Here is a 20,998-nt window from a genome sequence, read left to right as displayed (position 1 = left end):
TTTTCTTCTCTAAAAGGTTAGTAAGTTGAGATTGAAGAATCAGCTGATTCATTCTGAAATGAAACTTTCTTAAGCACAAATCACAAAAAAAACAAAAACAAAGAAGGAAGATGTAACTTTTCTCACAAAGTTATAGTTCACCTAGAGCTGGAGGCTTCTGCTTATATAGTTTTTATAAGGAAAAATCTCTGTCATTTTTGGTTTAAGCAGCTTATATATTTTATACTTTCTGCTGCATGTAAGGCAGATCCCTGGATGTTCTGCACCCCTTGGGTTCTCTTCAGTTAATGCTTAGGTAGATCTGGTTTAACCTTTCTGCCTCCCTCTTCACTATTTTCCCTCCTTGGGGAAAGCGCTTTGGAATTTTGAGTCTCTTTGAGTTCAGTTCCATTTTTCTGGTTTGTTATTATTTTTGGTAAATTTGAAACTTCTCACAAAGAGCACTATCTAGTGTAATACCTAGACATGTACTTATATCTACAATTATATAATTGGATACTGACAAAAAGATTGCCCAGGAATTCAGGCTGGAAAGCACTGGGCTGGGAATTTTTCCCCGTTTCTATCCTTCAGTGGTTGTTTCAGGTGATTTTGTGTACCCTCTGGCAGCTTACTGCAGCCTTTCCTGAAGCTGGCTGAAAGGATATAATAATCTGAAAGTAGAGTCTGCCAGACTGCCAAAATGTATCCGCAGTTTATGTGCAGACAAGTGATACAGCAAGGAAACATTGTAATAAAAACCATTTCTGATCACCACTTCCCAGAATTCTGCAGGACACAAAAAAGCCTCAGAGAAAAAAGAGGAGCTGGCAGTATGGCTTTCATTCTTTTACAAATACTTCATCTTAATATATGGATTCTCTTGTTTGCCTTCTCCATTGATATTTAGCTGCTCATTAATAATAATCCTATGAAATAAAGGGAAACACGTCCGCATCAGCTGTAGTTTTATACTTTAATAATACAATATTTATCTCATGTATATACTTCGTATGTCTAAGCAGATTTTTTTTTTTTTTTTAATTTGGGACATTTGCAATCCAAAAGAAGATTTAGACATATCCCCCCCTGTAATAACTAGCCAAAAATCAGAATTCTCATGATCAGCTTTTCTATCCAGCCGTATCTGCTGCTAATCCATAAACAGCACATGTGTTTGCATGGTTTATCTCCAGCCACATAGTATTAGAGAATTTTCAGACAGGCAAAGATTCCCTAAAACTAATCGTGTGACTGTAAATCCTGTTCATTCTGGAGAGTCAGAAATGGAGCAAGTTTATGAATCTGCTCATGATGATAATCATGTGTCATATTTCAGTAAAAAAAAAAAAATATTCTGTAGTTCTGAGAATGTTTAACATCCTGTGACTTGCCATGTGCTGCTCCCTAATGAAACTTTGAAAACCTAGAACAGAATGGACAAGGCTGCAGGAAGGACATAGACCGAGATATGTGTTCTAAAGGGCTTTTTGGACAGTAAAACTTGGTTCTATTTTTATAGTAAAGGGCAAATTAGAAATTCTGTGCTTCATCTAGAGGTGCTGTATGCATGGACTCATCTGCAAAGCAGTTTTGTCAGGCCCCAGCTCACTCGCCCAAGTGCTTAATGAGGAGACTGCCTCAGAAAGGTGAAATTTCTTGTTCAAGTTCACACAACCTTTTGGCAAAGCCAAAAATAGAGTCTAGAGCAATGTCATTGCCAAGGCCAGTTCTCTCTAACTCTGGCAGTCCCGATTATAAGCATCCCAAATGTAAATAGGAATTAGGAACATCTTTAAAACACAGAGGACGTGTCACAGAATAGCTGCTGATGAAGGAACTGGAGAAAGGCTGTGCCTGCAGGAGGTGTCCCAGCTGCAATCTGGCTCTGCTGCATCCTTCAGCAGCCTCTAGTGAGCCTCTAAATGCAAGTCCAGGCTCTGTTGGGATGCACACAAACACAGGTTTGAAAACAACTTATTAAAATGACTTATGAACGTGCAGTCGTTTCATTGTCACACAGAAAAATAATTTGGAAGCAGTGCCAGAAGAAGATCTGCCAGGATCTCTAACACCACATAAAACCACTGGAAACATTGATTCTCTTTTTTAGGATAATGTTATTGGGCTCTTACATAAATTGATTTTTTTTTTCTTTTCCCTCAGAGGAAAGCACTTGCAACCTATTGCCTATTCCCTTCCTTTCCACTAAAATAATTGTTTTCTCAGGTTTCATAGATACTTTGCTCTGATACTTCAAATCTTAAGATTTACAGTGAAATACATTGTCATTATCTCTCACTGCCTCATCAAACATACCTTACTTCTTTTTGTAGAGTATATATTAAATCCTGACAATTCAAATTATAGTTTTCCATTTTCTCCATGCCCTGTTTGTTGACTCACTGCTTGTTTCCATATCTTTTTTGTGTGTGTGTGGTTTTTTGTTTGCTTGTTTGTTTGTATTTGGTTTGGGATTTTTTTTCCCCAGGGTGTTTGTTATTTATTTTCCCACTTCAGTAAAATTCCCAAATAAGAAGAAAAAGCTAGATGTTAAACAAGGATTTTTCTCTGACATTATTTCTGATCTTCCCTAAATCTGTTTCAGTTCCCTCACAGATAAACCATTAGACACACTTCGTGTGAGTAAATTTTTCCATTTAGATTACCCAGGCATTAGAATTTCTAGTTTTTCTGTCTGAATATCAAAACTTACCTAATTTTGGATTGCTTTTTTTCAAAGTGGTGGATTGGTTGCTTGTTGGTTTTTGGTTTTTTTTTTTTAAGATCTGATGATCTGATTTACTCTTCAATATTTCACATATTTGCTTGTTCCTCCTTTTTTTTTTTTTAAATCAAATTTCTTTCTAGTTCCTGTAACCCATTTAGCAGTGCTGGCAGTAAGGTTAATGCTGTGCTGAATGGACTGAAATCTCCCTTCACTGCCCTGGCAATGAGCCAAGTACTGTGGAAAAAGACAGCTTAGTTTAAGCAATCTTATCACCATGGTAATAGCTCCTCTAAGGGGACAATGAGGTACCAGACCATGAACCTGCAGTTCAATTATCATTCATTTATATAAACTTCCAAGAACTAGAATAAAAAGTGTAGTGTGTGGGGTTCAGGGCAATTATGATTTTTAGTTGCTATTCAGCAGTATTTCAGAGTTTGTGGCTCTACACACTTAAAAACTTGAAAGCTTTTGGAGTTCAAGAAGTTTTTTTAGCTCCTCATGTAGATGGATTCATTCTTTGTTTATTATAGAGTTATTTAAGATGCATATATAAGACCATGTGAATTTCTGTTTTGCTAAAAATATCCTATAATTCTTTTTAGTGTAGGGGAGATCTTGGCAACTCTCTCTTATTCAGTACTATACTTTTCCCTTGCTCTTTTTTAATCAAGCTTGTAATTATTTGCACACTTCAAAAGTACAGTGGCAGCCTTTCAAACCACAGAAATCTGTATTTCCTCACTTTCTACTTCAGCTGAAGTAGTACTAAAAGCACAAAAAGCTAAAGAAAAAAAATTAATATACAAATACACACACAGAGAGAAAGGTCTTGGAGGGTTCATTCTGTCTCCTTCATCTCTTCATCTGAGCATCTTGTGTGTGTTAGAGATGGAGAAAACACTTTTATGCCTTATCCCCCCACTTCAAGGTTTCCATAGCAAAGAGAACAGCTTCTACAGCTTCTGAGTGACTCAGGTGCTGATAATCAGAAACCACCAAGGAGACAATTACTGCTTGGGCTCTGCAGCTCATTAGCAACTTGTTTGCAAACAGCTCCTGCTCCTGGGTTAAATGCCCCCACTCATGGAGGGCTCTGGTTATGATCTTTCCTTCAAGTTGAGCAGTATTTGCTATGATGACATTTCACTTGTATTTTGTCATTTTCTAACTAATTACAGAAGAAATCTAAGCTACAGAAAGGCTGACTGTCTTAAAAACAGACACATGGGAAGGGTTTTAAATTCAGTCCAAGTCCCATGTGTTTTCACTGCATAGAACAAAAGATCCTAAGAATATTTAAGACATCTGAATTGTAAAAGATAAAGTGAAAACTGTAAACATGACCATGAACTTAAAATGAAAGGTGTAAATATGACCCTAAGGCTAATAATGTGAGAATTAAATAATCTTTTATGGAAACAAGAATAAACATTTGTCAATGTACAAACAGTGTACAATGAGGTACAATTTTCACATTAAGAGTAATGGCACTTGTGTGTCCTTTTTTGGGATAATTTGAGATCCAGTCAGTAAGGACAGTAAGGCAATTTAAATTGTGCATGTACTCTACTGTATTTTTTTATTTAGGAAGAGCTCAGTGTGGCCTTCCTTGGAACATTGGGATAGTGTGTGTGTGTAGGGCTGGGAATTTTTGCAGGGTTAAGATAGTAACAGGAATATGATGCAGATACTCTGTGCTTATTATCTTTAATCATGCAATAGTATGTAAAGATATAAATAGAAGATATGCTTTTATTTTATGGGCACCAATAAGCCAGCAGCCTGTTTCTATGAAACATTTTCTATGAAAGAATTTTCATTTACAAAACCGGAATCAGACTGAATATAAATTTTGAGAGAGAAAGATAATCAGAGGTTCATTCAGAGAGTCCAGGCTGATTTGGGAAACAGAGCCTGTGTATAGGATAAAGGGTCAGAGATATGCAAAAGATTATATCTTTTCAATTTGAAGACAAACACATCTGTATGTGTGATGTTACTGCCTGCCAGGCTTCCAACCAGAGAATATAAAAGCAACATTTCAGTACTGATATCTCTGTCTTTCTCAGTTCATGGTTTCAAAGTACTCAGTAAATATTACATATTATTCTTCATATAATCCATGTAAATATTGCTGCAAGAACTATTGTTCTTATTTTCCGGATGAAAAGTTAAAAAAATATTGGTGAAAACAAGTAGACCAAAACATTATTTCCCTTACTCCTTTTTTACCTGCGTGCATTGACCAGGTTTGGTCAGCTGTTGTTTAAAGTGCCAGAGGAAAGTCCTAAGCCACAGAAAAGCACTTTTGAAAAATACTGAATTAATGAAGAGATGGCACTGGATTTTGTTTTGGTTTTTGGGGTTTTTTCCCCACTAAATAGCCAATGAAACCAGAAGACAGTGGTGTGTTGAACAACTGTTCCATTTTCTAAACTGTACTTGATTGATTTTGGCACTGTCCTATATTCATATAATTGTTGTCCCAGATTTCTGCCAGAGACTTGAAAGTTTAGTCACCTGGTTAACAGGCTTAGCTTGCCTACAGCAACAGCAGAGAAGTGAATCACCATCATGTCACTTGTTGTTCTGTACTGAAGTGAAAAGTAAAGGATACAGATTCTTTTTGCATCCTTTCACATCCAGGGTCACAGGGCTAAGTTCTCAGGCACTGTGTAAAACAAACATGAGTGAATTCAAGGGAAGCAGTTCTATGGGAATGAATCAAAAGGCAAGTCCAGCTCAAAGAGGAATCTTTAACAGAGCAGCTCTATTCCCAATGACAAATCTCTAGGGGCTTTCATGTGTATTTCAATTATACATGTAAAAATAGAATGATGAAATTAATTAGATAAATAGTTTTCCTGGCCATTTCCCTCTTCTTTCATCCATGAGCATTCTTGTTCCTACAGTTCTTGTATGCCAAAAGATAAAACAAAGCAGATAAAATCATAGATCAGATTCTATCTATAAATATAAGCCATGTCTCCCTTTCACATACAGTTTTCTTGGGTTGGTTTTCAAGGTGAGGGTTTAGTGCATGTATCTTGGTTGTCAAGAAGGTGTCATGTTTTTATACTATATGCTTACCTTAGAATAGCTGTCTCATTTTTATACTCTATAATTTGCTGAGGACCAGATGTGAGATATATGAACAGAGGACCATACTTGTGCACCTCTTTTTACCTCTCCCACTTTGGGTACAGAAAAGGATACAGAGATAATCAGGAAAGTGGGACTTTCTGCCTCTTCCCACTATCACAGAAAATATTAAATGACTTGGAAAGGTCAGATAACAGTGGTTTTCTCATGGTTGATATTTGCCAAAGTAGATGGGCAGATGTATCAGTTCCAAATCTCTTTTGGCATTTTTACATTTTCTTGTTATGCCAAAAATCAGAATTCTTCTTACATTTCAGCTACTGTCTCCTAATAATTCCCTTGGATAACTAAACTAATTACCTCAATTACTTATAAATTGGCACAGATATAAATATATTTGTATTTATTATATACAGTCACAGAATGTAGTTGAAAAGAAATTGAAAAATATAGATGACCAAACTGAAGGCTTAGTTTTCCTACCACAGGGCTTTGCAGCAATTTGTAACACTTGAGGTGTAACTCTTTCTTTAATGTGAAGCACCTACAAGTACAAAGGTTTTCCTACTTGGTTTATCCAGGAGAAATGCAGGCCCAATTTTTAGCCAAGGTATTGCAAGATACGTGTTTCTACTACCTCACCTGGTGGTTCACTTTTAAAACTGCGTTTTCTCCATCATTTTTTCCATTTAAAACCTCTAGTTTTAAATGGAAATGGAAGGAAAACATGCTAAAGGTACAAACCAAAGTACATTTCTGAGCCTGCAGACACTAGGCACGGGGTAACTGCATGAAATGTACCCAGGTGATATCAAGCCCTTGACAAAATTGAGGGACATTACTGCAGTACTGGGCTATAAAAATCTTTTCTTAAAATTTAATTAAGGAATTCTGTGTGGAGTTACTCTGGTTTATGTAATCCTGTTAAGTTAATGCCACATGAATTCAGTTGAGATGCTCCTTCATGTGTAGCTCTTGTAAGACTAAAAAGCCAAAAACACATAACAAAATATCCTAATAGAGAAGGGTGAAAAGAAAGAAATGAACCCCTAACCTTCTTCTAGCTGAGATTTCATCATTTTTGTATGAACTGCACTCTTGGAGCTCTGCACTGTTCCTCTTCAGGTTGAACAAGAGCACTTAGAGAGCCACATGAAACTGCTTCTTCAGAGAAAGTTGTTCTGGGATCAGCAGGACTAAGGGGTTTAATTTCATGTTTTCTGACAGCTGAACTCCCCAATAACTCCTTTCCCTCCTGCCAGGGTAGCAGCTTTAGCCCTGGCTGTCTGTCAGCCACCCTGTTCAGCTGGCAGAGGGGCCTGGAGACGCTGAGTTGAGAAATGGGAGCTTGTTGAGGGTTTTGTTGGGTTTTTAGTGGGACTGGGAGTCTTGGTGTGTCCCCACCCCCAGTTTTTATGAATCTGGAAGAAGCTTTTTCATCCTGTCAACTTTGCTTGAGAAGATGCAAAATTCAAATGTTTGACGTTTGTAGAGAGGAACAAATTGACAGGTGGGTAAACAGACACAGTGATTACCTTAAGAAAGAGAAAATGTTTCTCAACTGCCTCTTTTCTAACATGAAATTCTTCCTGATCCTTTTAATATTTATGTATTGGAATTATGAGTGTAATAATATTAAATGGCTTCTATTTCACAAACAATTGCCTTACACATTATGTCCTGTATTTCTTTTTTTCTTTTTTTCTTTTTTTTTTTTTTTTTTTTTTTTTTTTTTTTTTTTATTATTAATATTTTCTCTTCTTTTTCTCTTAATCATCCTCTTTATGGATGTTTTTGTGAACATCTAGAACTTCTTAACTTCTTCACGTGGACTTAGCCATTGTTCTTATCAGTTCTGTGATTTCTATCTTCTCAGTTTACAAAAATAAAAAAGCCTCCCCTAGATCAAGTATTAAAGCACACACCAGGCTACAGTCACATCTAAACTTTCCAACCACAATTTTTATTATTTTGTGCCTGATTTTGCAGAATTGATAGTAACAGTTGAACATGTCCTGAAGTCCTTTGGGAACACTGGTGTGCTCAGAATGATGAGGAGTTGGCTGCATTTATGACAAAATTGGTCCAGATTTGGAAATTTGTCTTAGTGCCACCAGTGGCTTTTCAAATTCTATAGAAATGCTTTTGGGTTCTCAATTTACTCTCCCCAAAATGAAAAGCACGGGCAATTGTGATTTTTAACCTTTTCTTGACATTATTTCATTGGCAGCTCAGTTCTAGTGTAACACTGCCTCAAGTCTGTTTTACTACAAGTTAGAGCTATGTAAATTTTCCTCTGTATTAATAGAGTCATCTGTCTGAAAGGGTGTGAGCTGAAGGCAGCTTCTCTGCACTCTTCTGCTATTAAAGAAATCCCTCTGCACACGAGAATTTTACTATCAGGCTATGAGGCCACATTCCTAAATCCCTGTGCAAGAGAATGAAATTATTCCTGGCTATTGATTGCAAGGCTGTTAGAGCCTTAATAATAACTTTCAGTTCAGCACTTCCTTCCCTTTACCTCTGATATCTTTGAGCTAGGCACCATAAAGGACAATCAATACTGTCAATATCAGGCCATCTGGTTTAATTTCAAAAAAATTAAATAAGGTCATTATCAAATAAGTAGGGGTTTGTCATTATGCTTTGAAAATGTAAAGCAGGTAAAGAGCTATTGACTGTTTATATATCTTATTTGTGTGCATATGTGTATATATATATATGTATACATATTTTATATATGTGCTTGTATGGAATACATTTCTTAGTTCATTTGGTGATTGTTTTGTTGAATATCAGAAGGAATTTTTTTGTGACATTCTTTCCTGCTGCCAATCTAAGTGACTTTGTATCTTAATAATTGCTGACTGAAAATTAAGGCTTCGTGTGCTTGCAGAAGACTTCACGTGTGACAATGAAGCATTGGAGCCAAAATAACCAACTGTATTCTCATGCTTGATATGAAGGAAGCAGATTTATATATTTATAAATCTTTTATATCTTTTAATATATTTATTTAGTTTGCCTATAGACGGTTAGGTTGCTCCATTTGAATTCATTATTTTACTACAACCTGATTCAGAATTTTTGAACTAAAATAGTTACAGAGGTAGCATTAGCATGTTCAGAGCATTGCCCTGCATGTAATGTACATATCTACAACTGTGAAAATCCCTGGGAAAGGTAACTAAAATGTTGTCTAATGTATTGCCAGGATGCTGTACAGAGTCAGATTCGCTTGGTTTTTTGGGTTTTTTTGGGGTTTTTTTGTCTGTGTGCTATTTACTTGGGTAATAAGTATGAAGCAGGAATAACTAGTACTCAAGATAAGCAACACAAAAATCTCATTATCATGGTTTGTCAGCAGCCTCCTGATATGCAGACACTAATTTGTAATGCAAGCTAAATGGTAGTCTCATTTACTTTCTTTTTTATGTAAGTGCCTGAATGCAAGGCCCTTTAAAAGATAAAACTGCTCTGTAATACCTTTTTATTTTATTTTGAGAACTGAAAGCTTTCTTTTAAAACCTCACAGTGGAAATGTATCATATTGTACTCATTACACCATTTTAGCAATTACCTTTTCAGGAACCTGTATTTACAAGATTCTTAAAGTCAAATGTTACAGTGTAATCATGTTTCATACTCCTGAGTGTTTGATCCTGTGTGCATCCCACTGTGCATCCATCACAGGCATTTTATCAGTATGGATTTACTGATCCATATGTGTACTCAAAAAATTTGTCTTGTGCCTTGCTGAAGGTGTGAAGTTCCATTTGTCACTGGGAAGACTTTGGGCCAGTTCAGCCGTGAGGTGTGGCCCTGGCTTTTGGCTTGCAGGAATCATAATGCCACCCGATTCTAAATGCAAGATCCTCCTTCCATTTTCCTAGAAACACCTGAGGGCAATTTGACCCCCCCCCCCCCCCAGCACAAGAGGTGTGGTAGTGCTTGCCTGGGTGTCAGGGTTTAACACTGGCCTGGAAATTAAATGAGTAACAGCTGCTCTCTATTAATCCCCTCTCCCCTCCCTGATAAAAAAAAAGGAGAGAGAATAAGGGAGAGAGACTGGTGGGTTGGAAACTAAACTACCCAGTTTTAATGAAACAGTGATGATAAATAGGAAAAAATACTAAATCTATACAAATATACAGGAGAATTGATACCACGTTCCTCCCCCTTTCCCTCAATAACTCTCACATCACCACAGAGGCTGCAGGGCAGCCCTGGGAAAGTCCAGGCTGGAATCCTGGGGTCAGCAGCAGTTGGGAGCTGGAGGCAGGAACACACAGATTGAGGCTGGGATGGATTAGGAGCACAGGCAGAGGAAGGGATGGAATCCTCCCAGGATGCCCAAGCAAACAGGGGCAGGAGAAGAAGGGGAAGCAGGAAGGGGTTTGACCCTTGTGATCCCTCAAATTTATACTGAGGATGAGGTGTATGGGATGGAATACTCTGGTCAATTCTGGCATCTATCTTGTCCATTACTCCCCAAAGGAGGGCTGCAGGTGGGACCTCTTTATTCCTTCTGGAGGGCAAAATGTTCCTCAGAGCTGAGCAGTGCTCTTGGCTCTGCACACCAGGCTCTGGCTGTAACTATAAACATCAAGTGTTATCAGTCCCAGCAGCAGACACTGACTGAGAAACTTGCTGTTAATTTCAGCAAGTGCAACTACTTACAAGAGACTTAGCTGAAACCAAAAGCACAAGACCAAAAATCACCTTTATCCTGGCCAAAACCAGGACACTGGGGATCTGCAGATCTCTTGCACAGCTCCCAGCTGATGGAGGACCAGAGACCAGGGGGTTTGTGAGAACCACCAGCAACGAGAGTTACAGATGCTCTGATTGACCTGGAAGCTTGTAGGAAAAAGGCAGAGTTCAGATCACCCAAACTGCAAGGGCATTGTTGCCTCACATCAGGGTCTGGCTCACAAAGCAAAGAGCTGGCAAGCTCAGGAGAGCTCCACATTGTTCCCTAGGAAATTCCTTCCCAAGTTGGGAGATTCAACAGAAGGGCTGCAGAGATTTAGGATAAATCAGTGCTCTGCTGGCAGCCCCTGCTCTTGCAAACTGTGTGGTCTCAGTGCCCCTTCCCTGGCTTTCTCTACTCAGACTTGGTGGCTGGAGAGACAACAGCACTGAGAAGATCTGAAGCTCTTTGGGTGGTGTGTGTGGTGTGGATTAGATGGGTGCCAGTCAGGAAGGAGTCCCCTGAAGAAGCTTGCTCACTTAGATAAAAGGAAAGAAGGTCCAAACAAAGCTGCTGTTTCCAAAAAATGATGTGGTTGGTATGGTCAGCCTTCAGTGTGTCCTTTTTTGAGACAATTTCTGAGCACGTTGCACAGCAAGTTATTGTTTAACATGGGTATCCTTTCCCAAATTCTCCTTGAGAGCACTTCAGTCCAGAAACCACCCATCTTCCTATAGAGAATTACTGTATTCCTGCACCAGAGCCTGTTCTGCAAGGCACATTTCTGTCTCTTGTTTTTTTGTGCTAATGTAGGTCTTTACTATTTTTTCTTGAAAGCAATCAGTCCTCCAAAGTATGCTGAAATAGGTCTCCAAATGAATTCGTTCGTAGGATGTTTGAGAATCACCACAATAGGCAAAATCATTTGAAGAAAAACTGCTCTCAAAGTCTCAAAATAGCTCAATTAAGAATCCTGAAGAAATTGTGCTCACCCTAGAGAATTTCTGCTAGGTAGTCACCTTTCTCTTTTCATATATAGGCTTTTTTTTTTTTGGCTTTTTTTTTTTCCTTTTTTTCTTTCTTTTTTTTTTTTGCTATTTCATATGTTCTGTAGAGAATCCCTACTAAAAATTAATATTCAGAGTGGTACTTTTTTTTGTGCTTCTGGTGAGACAAAGCCAGTGGTGTGTTTGTGGATGGAAGGGGTGCTGCTGGCAATAATTCCCGTGCCTCAGGCATTCCTGTGTGACAAGGCACATGGGGGCTGCTCCTCTTGGAGGACCCCCAAGTGCTGTACTGAGAAATAACCTTTCCTCAGCATTATTTTGAACCACTGGGAGGATAGTTTAGAATTCATTTACATGATACTGTTGCACTAAAAATTGCTGGAAGTCTTGCGGCGTGTTGAAAAACTTTTAGTACAGAGAGTATTCAAATACACATTTCCCTGTCTTTGATATTTTCTGTGGGTATGTGCAGTGTTCATCAAACAGTGCTGACATAGTTCCTTGCACTTCTGGAATCACAAGGTGGTTTTTACAACATGGTTCTTTTGTCTTCTTTTCCCAGGCATTTCCTATTTAAACACGGATCTGGGTCTTCAGCTATCTTCAGCGCAGCCAGTCAGAACTATCCTTTAACATCCAATACTGTTTACTCTCCACCTCCTAGGCCTCTCCCTAGAAGCACCTTTTCTAGACCCACCTTCACTTTTCACAAACCTTACAGGTGTTGCAACTGGAAGTGCACTGCTCTCAGTGCCACAGCCATCACCGTCACCCTGGCGCTGTTGCTAACCTATGTTATTGGTAAGCCTCTCTTTTCTTTTCTTTTCTCTGCTCAACTTTTCCTCACCATTTCTGCTCTGCTGTCTTGCTGCCTTTTACACTAATCCGTGTTTTACTAATCATGCTGTTAGCTGCTTTATAAATTCTAGCAAGCAAAATGCTAGGTTGGGCAGAGGTTGAATAGGACACGGCGTTCTCATTAACTTTCTACTCTGTTAACCTTGATACTGCCTAATAGAGAAAGAAATATTATTGAAGATGACATGTTTATACTAGCAGAGGACTCCTACTGATTTTAATTGCTGTGATGTTTTTCTTAAATTAAACATTTGATTATCATATTAAGCCTTTACAACATTGTTGCTCTTAAAGAATTATTTGGAAAAGACTGATAATTCTTAATCGTGTTTTGCCTTGCTGGCTCTGTCTCATTCTTCAGTCTGATAACAATTTAAATCTTTTTTTTTTTTTTTCCTGTTAATTCTTATATCATTGGGTAGAATGACAGCTAGCTCTAAAAATGTATTTTAAACCACACTTTCTGAGATATATTTTGAGATATATTTTGCTGTCTCTTTATTAAATTTGAGTTTCAGAAAAATGCTACATAGTCTAAAGTGCAGTTACTTAATTTCCAACTCATCTTTGTAAGTTCTTTGCAATTTTGTTGTTATGGAAGATTGTGAGAATTTATTAGAGCATCTAGAAATGCCTTTTTGGGGGGAAAATACATATCTTGGAGGTGAATTTGGAGTCATTGTGAGTCATACATGGGAGGGCAGGTCCTTGTGATTTATGAGATGGCATTTTGGCTGAACATTAACAGCTGCATTGGCTTTTCAATCTGGAGTGAAAAGATTACAGAACATTTATGATGTAGAATCTTAGAATTAGACTGTGCCTTCTGTAAACATAGGGCAAATAATTCATTTTCACTTCTGTGATGCACTTTATCACATTCACTTTTGGTTTGTTGGTTCTGTTGCCAGTTGCAGGGGGGCAGGAGCCAGAGTATCCCCAGCATTTTGTAGCCTGAATGGGAATAACTGGGTTTGTCTGGAAGAGTGGTTTATACTTGGAAATACTTGTACAGGTGCAAGTAGAGGTACCTCCAAACCAATAAGTGGCTCCTGAGTTTCTGTATTCTCTGAGCAAATGTCTTTATGGTGAAAATTATTTCAATTTCAGTCACTTTTTGTTTTTCTACTTGTTTTTTTGGTTTGCTTTTTTTTTTTTTTTTTGGTCCCATAGTGACAAAGTTCTGGTTGCTGTCAGTCAGATGCTCATCAGGAGGGATTTTTTTCTAGCATCCCCATCTAATGCAGATGGGAAAGCAGATTTCATCATTTCTGGTGTATGATTATTTGAAAGCACCTGAGGATCTAGTAAGCTACATTAATTGCAAATTTAAGTAACAGCTGGTGAACATATGCCCTCAGTTAGGACTGGCTGTATAATTTTTGCAGCCTCATCTGTTTGCTACATATTTATCCCACCCCAGCCATTTTGATTTTTTGTGGATGAAACAGTCTGTTGCTTCCCAGCATATATTTCAGCCTGCCACTGAATTTTTTTTTTAACTTTTTAGAGATAAACTGCTGCATGCCATCAGCCTGAGAAGTTTGAGACTGCTCTGTGTCACTAGGAATTTAAGAGCTCTACCTGGATTTCTGGTAGACCTGCCTGTGTTTCTCTTAACCTGGTAACATAAAGGTGTTAGGTGTTTTCTTGAGTTGGTCAGAACTAAGTAAAATGAAGGTGTCTTTGCACTTTATAAATTATTATTAGTATTTTTAGTTATGTTTTCCACAGCAAAATATAAATCTCTGAACCAGCAATTGTAATTCGGACATTTTTTCCAGGATGGTATTATTTGCTCTTTTTTGCCCCAGAAATTTTTCAGCTGCAGAAGCTTTCCTGAAGATTCAGGTAGTATTAGTTAGTTCCTTCCAAATTAATATTCATGCTGCTCATTTCTGGTTGATTAAATATTTAAATAAGTTCATTTTCTCTTCTTATGAGCCAGGTACTGTGGTTCTTTCCATTTAGTTAGATATGAATAGTAGCTTATAAACTATTTCCAAAGTTCACTTGCCCTACAGGGTTTCATATTTTCATATCTTTTTACATCAAAAGTTTTAATGTGCATATTTTAAATAAGAGAAGTGGAATATACAAAATCAAGACTTGCTGTAACAGTCTGAAGTTAAAATTCAATCCCCCCAAGTATTTTCTCTTTGCTCACCATGATTCAGGTCCATCAGTCTTCACTCCTTCAAAGTTTCCTTTAAGCCAGAGGGTGTTAAGCCTGAGCAGTGACTGCAGCCTTGGGCCAAAATTGCAAAACAAAACTCAGTTTCAGGATCAAACTTAACCTGGGATCAGCCTTATCAAATAAAACACATATTTTTCCTTTGACAAGAGTAATTTCTGTGAATAGGTTCTAAAATCAGAGTGGTTACTCAAAAAAACCTTCATTTCACAAAATGGATGTTTGGTCTCCACACTGGGAATACGTTGAATTATTTTCTGAGGAATGAAGGCAGAAATGCTTTTATTTTTCTTCTGTACTTTCATATATGCTGAGAACTGTAATGTATTTGTGGCAGTCTGAGGTGCAGTTGCTTGATTTTGAGTGCCAAGGGGGGAGTAAGGCAGGTGAAAAACTGGGACTCCCCTGGGGAGGTGACATCAGTGGTTGTCATCACTCCATTCTGGGCTGCAGCAGTGTCACCAGGTGCTCCCCAGAGCCTGGCCAGGGCTGTGGGAAGGAGGAAATTTCTGTTGGAGTGAAAGGCTGATGAGGTAAAACAAGTTATTTGCTCTTCAGACAGCAACATGAACTGGGCAAGATCTGCCTGCTAGCAGTCTGTGTGTCTGGAGGCCTCATCAGCTTGTGAGTGTTTTAAAGATTTATGCAAATGAATGCTCAAATAATAATTAAAAAAACATATCTTGTGAAAAAATTATTGAAATCCAGTTACCTTGACCTTTTTCAATTTTTGATTGTAAAACAGAAGTGGGTACATCCCTGGCTGTGTTGAAGTGAATTTCTCTTGTATGAGGTGTTTGAGCTGGATCTGTGTCACCTGTCTGGGCTCAGATAGAGAGGTGGCACCTTGCAGAAGTACAGTTTGGAGAAGAAAACTGGAATTTCTATAGCACTTTTAATTTTTTTAATTTTCTCTGATGAGATGAGGACTAGCAGACACTGTGGGCATACTCATTTCCAATGGCTATAACATAAATTCCAAATTATCACATGAAAGACAAGAACATATCTGTTTGATTCAGAAGATTTGCTGTGATTTGCTATGAGGAGTATAAAATAGGCTATTATGGGAGATAAAATAGGCTATTAATTTAATCTAATTGTAAATAAAAACCAAAGAAGCCATCAGCAATTAAGACGGAAATTTGGCCAAAAAGATAACAATATACAAGGCAAAACCAGGAGATAGAATAAGAAATATAGTATTTTTTCTGTAATTTTTCAGCATCACACCATTTTCTTTAAATACGCCACAGTGTTTGATGTGGCTGCTCATCTAGTCTGTTATTTTTAGCCCATTAGTAAGTAGGATTTTTCTTCCATGAAACTTCACCATCTTATTGGCAGCTGGTTTGGACTTGCAAATCACTGGTCCTATTGATCAAAGGTGCTGAACTCCTACAGTTCCTATTGATTTCAGCAGGAGATGCAAATGTTCAATCCCTCTGAAAATTGCATCCCATGTTCTTAGCTCTAACCATCCCTGACTACAAAATGACTATTTTATACCCAAATGAATTCTCAAGTATGAATATGAAGTTGTCCCTGTCCTTCATTATATTATCACTATTTATGAGTATGCACTGGAGATGGGTCTTGGGTCTTAAATTATATTCATGCAGAGGGTGAGGAAATTAAAACCTCTCTGCTGTCTGCCTTTGTGCCCTGTCATTTCTCACACTATGCACAAAGTAGACGAGTGATGGTTTTAACATTAGGAAAGACCAGACCAAATTTTAAGGATGTATCTATCTCAGTTCATAGATTTATAATGGTGGCTGCATGCCTTTATACAATATTAAAAAAGCAGGGAAAATAGAAAGCCTTATCTCTGAGAACTAGAAACTACTCAGAGGAGGCTCAAGGGGAGAATATGCTGATTTTACACTGAAGAATATCATTACTAGAAGTTTCAGGTAGGCATAAAAGCTGTGGTTCAGATCTGCAACTCTGTGAAATGTTACTGACCTCCTGAGTCTCTGCACTGGGACATGAACATCAGGGTTTCACAGCTGGAAATTGTGGTGTCTGCTTTCTCTGGCTCTTGCTGATGAACTTGATATTGTCACAAATCTTTAAGCACACTGAGGAGAAAGCCTGACAACATTGCACTGTTGTCTAAGATTAGGTTTTATTTGTTGCTACGTCTAATGTCTGACTTAGTAATGAAAAGTTAAACCAGGCCTATGCATCCCAGTAGGAGGACTGCAGGAGAGGAGGGCATAATTCTATAATCAGGTAAAAAAATAGATTAGGTGTAAAGAGGAGAATGCTTGAGAAAAAGGAGAATTCTTGAGAGTTAAGATGGCTATAACAAATATATGGAAAAATCCTTATTTCATGAAAGGCCATATATGTTTAAAACTAACTTACCACTTAAGTATTTGAAGAGGGGAAAAAAAAAATCTTAAGATGGAATCAAAAGTAACAGTCTCAAGTTCTTAAATTTTATGAGAGTGGAATGACATAGCACTTTAATTACAAAATTAAAGAACATGTTCTGTGGGTCAGGATCAGAACTTTGATTCTGACTCTTTATTTGCATTTATCATTTTCCCATTGCTTCACCCTTACAGCATCCAATTGGACCTGCTCGTGGCACCCATGGCTCCATGCCACAGTGAAATCCAGTTTTTTATGTGGAACCTGCTGGCAGTTATAGAAAACAAATACTTTCCAGAGCAGGTGCAGAAAAAATAGTCAGCTGCTTATATACATTCTAGTACAGCTCTCCTAAAGTCTAGTCTTTAGGAGGGTGATCTGCTGAGGTTTTGTACAATAACTGGAAATGACAGAGAAAGCTAAACAAAAGCCTTTAGTGAAGGTCAGCAATTTGGGGAGACTTCACATTTGCAGGAGTTTTGTCCTCTGAAGTTTGTCTTGCAGGTTGATAAGTACTTATTGCCCAGGACTTTTTTGACATCTCCTCACCACGGAGAGTCTGTTTTGCACTGGAGCCAAGGCTCTTATTCATATTCTGCCAAACGTGTAGCACAGGAGTTGACAAGCTGTGCTTACACAGAAGGTAGATAAGAATAAATTAAATTAGATCATTGGCTTCATAGCAGATGGTGGGTTAATCCAGTTTACAATGAGAGTTCTGGAAAAATAAACCCTTATACATTTGTGAATATTTACTTGTACACTGCAGAACTGCGGGGACTGAGTTAGTTTACCTGAAAGTGTCAGTTTGTTTTATTTAAATGTTGAACAAACTAAGGAATCTGGCCATTTACTTCAGAGGCAAAGACCCAAGCTTTGGTTCCAAACAAGGCCCACTGGTCTCACAGCAGTAATGTGAAGCAACCAAAAATGTGCCTCCGGATAGAGAAAATCCCTTAGGCAGCACAAAGCCACATTAGATTTTCATCTTTGTTCCATGAAGGAAATTTATGGGATGGGTAGAAGATACAAGCCTTTAATTTATCCTTTTTTTTCTGCAAGAGATCTGTTTTATACCTAATTTTTTTTTTCTTTTTACCTAAGAAGCATAATAAATTAGCCAAGAAGAGCTCTATACCTTGAGTAGAATCTTCTGTATTTGAGAGAGAGGTCATTTAAAATCACCCTGAGCAGCTCCACAGTGCAGCTTGGCCAGGGCAGGGGGTGGCTGAGAAAGCAGCTTAGTTTCACCACAGTCTGGCATCCTCCAGTCTCTTCAGCTCCACTGACAACAGACTTCTCCAAATTTAGCATCTGCAATGACATCCATAATGCATATTGTAAAATAGTGGATGTCCGTTTTTTTGCTGAAACTTTGAATTAAGCAGGGTTATCTAACAAAATATAAATAAAATATAGGTACGGTGGCATCCATCCTATCTCCAAACATTAGGTAAAGAGGGTCAAATTTTGCTTTCAGATATATTTTTGAGATATATTGTCCTGTCTGCAGATCACCTCGCTAAAAGCAATGTACAACTCTGCTTGAGGCAGAATAAAACTCACAAGTAACACAAAGCAAAGGATCAGTGTAATGATAGAGGAGGGAATATACTAGAGGTTCAAGCGAGCAAAAAAGAAATATTTTTTCAGATGAGCTTTGCCATAGCATGAAAGAATCAAGGAAGCAGGGAAATCAAGTTAGCAGTTTAAAAATGCCAGGTAAAGAAGTGGAGCTGCTACAGCAGCGAGTGTTGGCACTCAGTTTCTAGCCAAGAGGTTCAGTTTGGCCAAGATGATGTTATGGCTGATGCTCCTGGTGATTCACCACAGCCCCTCCTGAGTTAGAGTAGGAATTTTGCAGTTGTGAAGCATACTTGCTAACAAGTTGGTTCATATCCATGTGCCTGGCCATTATTAAAATAATCCTTTTTTTTTCTTTTAGTAGTTCACCAATGACCTTGCACACCTGTCATGGTTTAGGTACCAAACCCAGTACTGGTACCAACCAGACCTCCAGTGTGGGACAGGGAGGAGGAAATCCACCCAAAGGCTGTTAATGGAGCCAAGGTTTTCCTTCCCCAGTTATGGGCAAAACCAGACAGACTCAACTTGTGAAGAGAAAAACTTAATTTAATCTAAAGGAATTCAAATTCCTTTAGGAATTCCTAAATTCTTTTAGGAACAGCGTGGCCAGCAGGTCCAGGGAAGGGATTCTGCCCCTGTGCTCAGCCCTGGTGAGGCCACAGCTTGAGTCCTGTGTCCAGTTCTGGGCCCCTCAGTTCAGGAAGGAGATTGAGGTGCTGGAGCAGGTCCAGAGAAGAGCAAGGAGGCTGTGAAGGGATCCAGCACAAGTCCTGTGAGGAAGGGCTGAGGGAACTGGGGGTGTTCAGCCTGGAGAAGAGGAGGCTCAGGGGAGACCTCATCACTCTCTACAACTCCCTGAAAGGAGGCTGGAGCCAGGGGGGGGTCAGGCTCTGCTCCCAGGCAGCTCTCAGTAAGACAAGAGGCCATGGGCTTAAGCTATGCCAGGGGAGGTTTAGGTTGGGTATTAGAAAGGAATTCTTTGCAGAGGCATTGGAATGGGCTGCCCAGGGAGGTGGTGGATTCTCTGTCCCTGGAGGTCTGGATGTGGCACTCAGTGCCATGGTCTGGTAACCACAGTGGTAGTGGATCAAGGGTTGTACTTAATGATCTCAAAGGTTCCTTTCCAACCTGCCTGATTCTGTGATTCTATCAATCAAGAGAAAGAGAAAACGTGAGCAGATCTTGATACCTTCCCCTCCACACCCCTTCTTCCCTTCACACCTCTTCCCAGGCCTAGGTCGCTTCCCTGCCACCTCCCCTCAGGGCACAGGGGTCAGGGTCTGTTCCCCACATGGTGTTTCTGCTGCTCCTTCCTCCTCAGGGAGAGGACTCCTCACTATGTTCCCCCACTTCAACATGGGGTCCCTCACAAACTCATCAACTTCAACAACTCATCAACTCAACAAGCTTCATCAACCCCTCCGACACGAGTCCCTCCCGTCAGGTGCAGTCCCTCAGGAGCTGCTCCAGCCCCAGCTGCCCGCAGGGTCACGGCTGCTGTGGGAACAGTCACCTCCTCTGGCACAGGGTTCTCTGTGGCTGCAGATCCACATCTACCCACCTGTGACACATCCCAGCAGCAGCTCCACATCTGCCCACCATGATCCTTCAGGATCTGCTCCTCTGTAGTTCCCCATGGGCTGCAAGGGCACAGCTGCCCTCACACCACTGCAGGGAAACCTCCGCTCTCCCCCTCCTGCCTCACTGACCTTGGTGTCTCTGCTCCGGTATCGCTCTCATCTTATTCTCAGCTCTGCAGGTCTTTTTTTATTATTATTATTTTTGCAGTTTTGTTTTCCCTTGCTTGAATATGTTGCTTACAGAGGCACATCCAGCTTCCCAGATCTGCTAGGCAGAAATGGTGCAGGGATTGGAAGCAGAGGCTCTTCCAGCAGGTGCTCACAGGAGCCACCTCTGCGGCCCCCCTGCTGCCATAACACCACTGCACTGACCTAAGACAACAAACAACCTACCAGCAGCTGGAGTATTTCAGGTCCTGGAAAATACAGGGTAAAAAAGTGCAGAATACTTTCTGGAATGCTAGATAGTCCAGGGGCCAAAGTAACTTTTGCTTTTTCTGTAATACCAGTGTAGTCATCAAACCTCAAAGGCTGGTTTTATGTTTTGTTATGAACTCATCCAGCAATGCACCCTTAGTCCTAATGGTGAGGTTTGGAACTGCTGGTCAGCAGCCAGCCCTCAAAAGTATTGCACTCAAGGTCTTTCTGGGTAAACATCCATCTGGAAGGCTGAACTTTGAGGAAAGGGCTGAGACCTTCATCACAAAGTGCATCAGACTTATTTTTTTCACCCAGCTCGGTCCTCCGTTAGGCAGAGTGAAGTAGAAGTAGATGGTGTCACCTTCTGCTTGGCCTGTGGAGGAGGGTCTTGTACCTGGGCACTATACATGGGAAATACAGCAGAGAATCTTACAAGTGGATTTGTGCTGTGGGAAATGACAT

General features: G+C 39.4%; 1 protein-coding gene across 2 annotated transcripts in view; it reads left to right on the top strand.

Moving 5' to 3' along the window:
• The window catches only part of TENM1 (teneurin transmembrane protein 1), a 453,479-nt gene that overhangs the window by 300,633 nt on the left and 131,848 nt on the right, over positions 1 to 20,998 (top strand). For both annotated transcript variants that reach the window (XM_071757633.1, XM_071757632.1), the window contains one exon: positions 12,078 to 12,316. In XM_071757633.1, coding sequence (XP_071613734.1) covers positions 12,078 to 12,316 — 239 coding nt within the window. The remainder of the gene's footprint in view (positions 1 to 12,077; positions 12,317 to 20,998) is intronic.

The sequence above is a fragment of the Heliangelus exortis genome, chromosome 14 (assembly GCF_036169615.1).
Source record: "Heliangelus exortis chromosome 14, bHelExo1.hap1, whole genome shotgun sequence".
Taxonomy (NCBI): domain Eukaryota; kingdom Metazoa; phylum Chordata; class Aves; order Apodiformes; family Trochilidae; genus Heliangelus; species Heliangelus exortis.
Note: the sequence above shows the minus strand (reverse complement) of the source record. Positions and strands in the feature narration are given on the sequence as shown.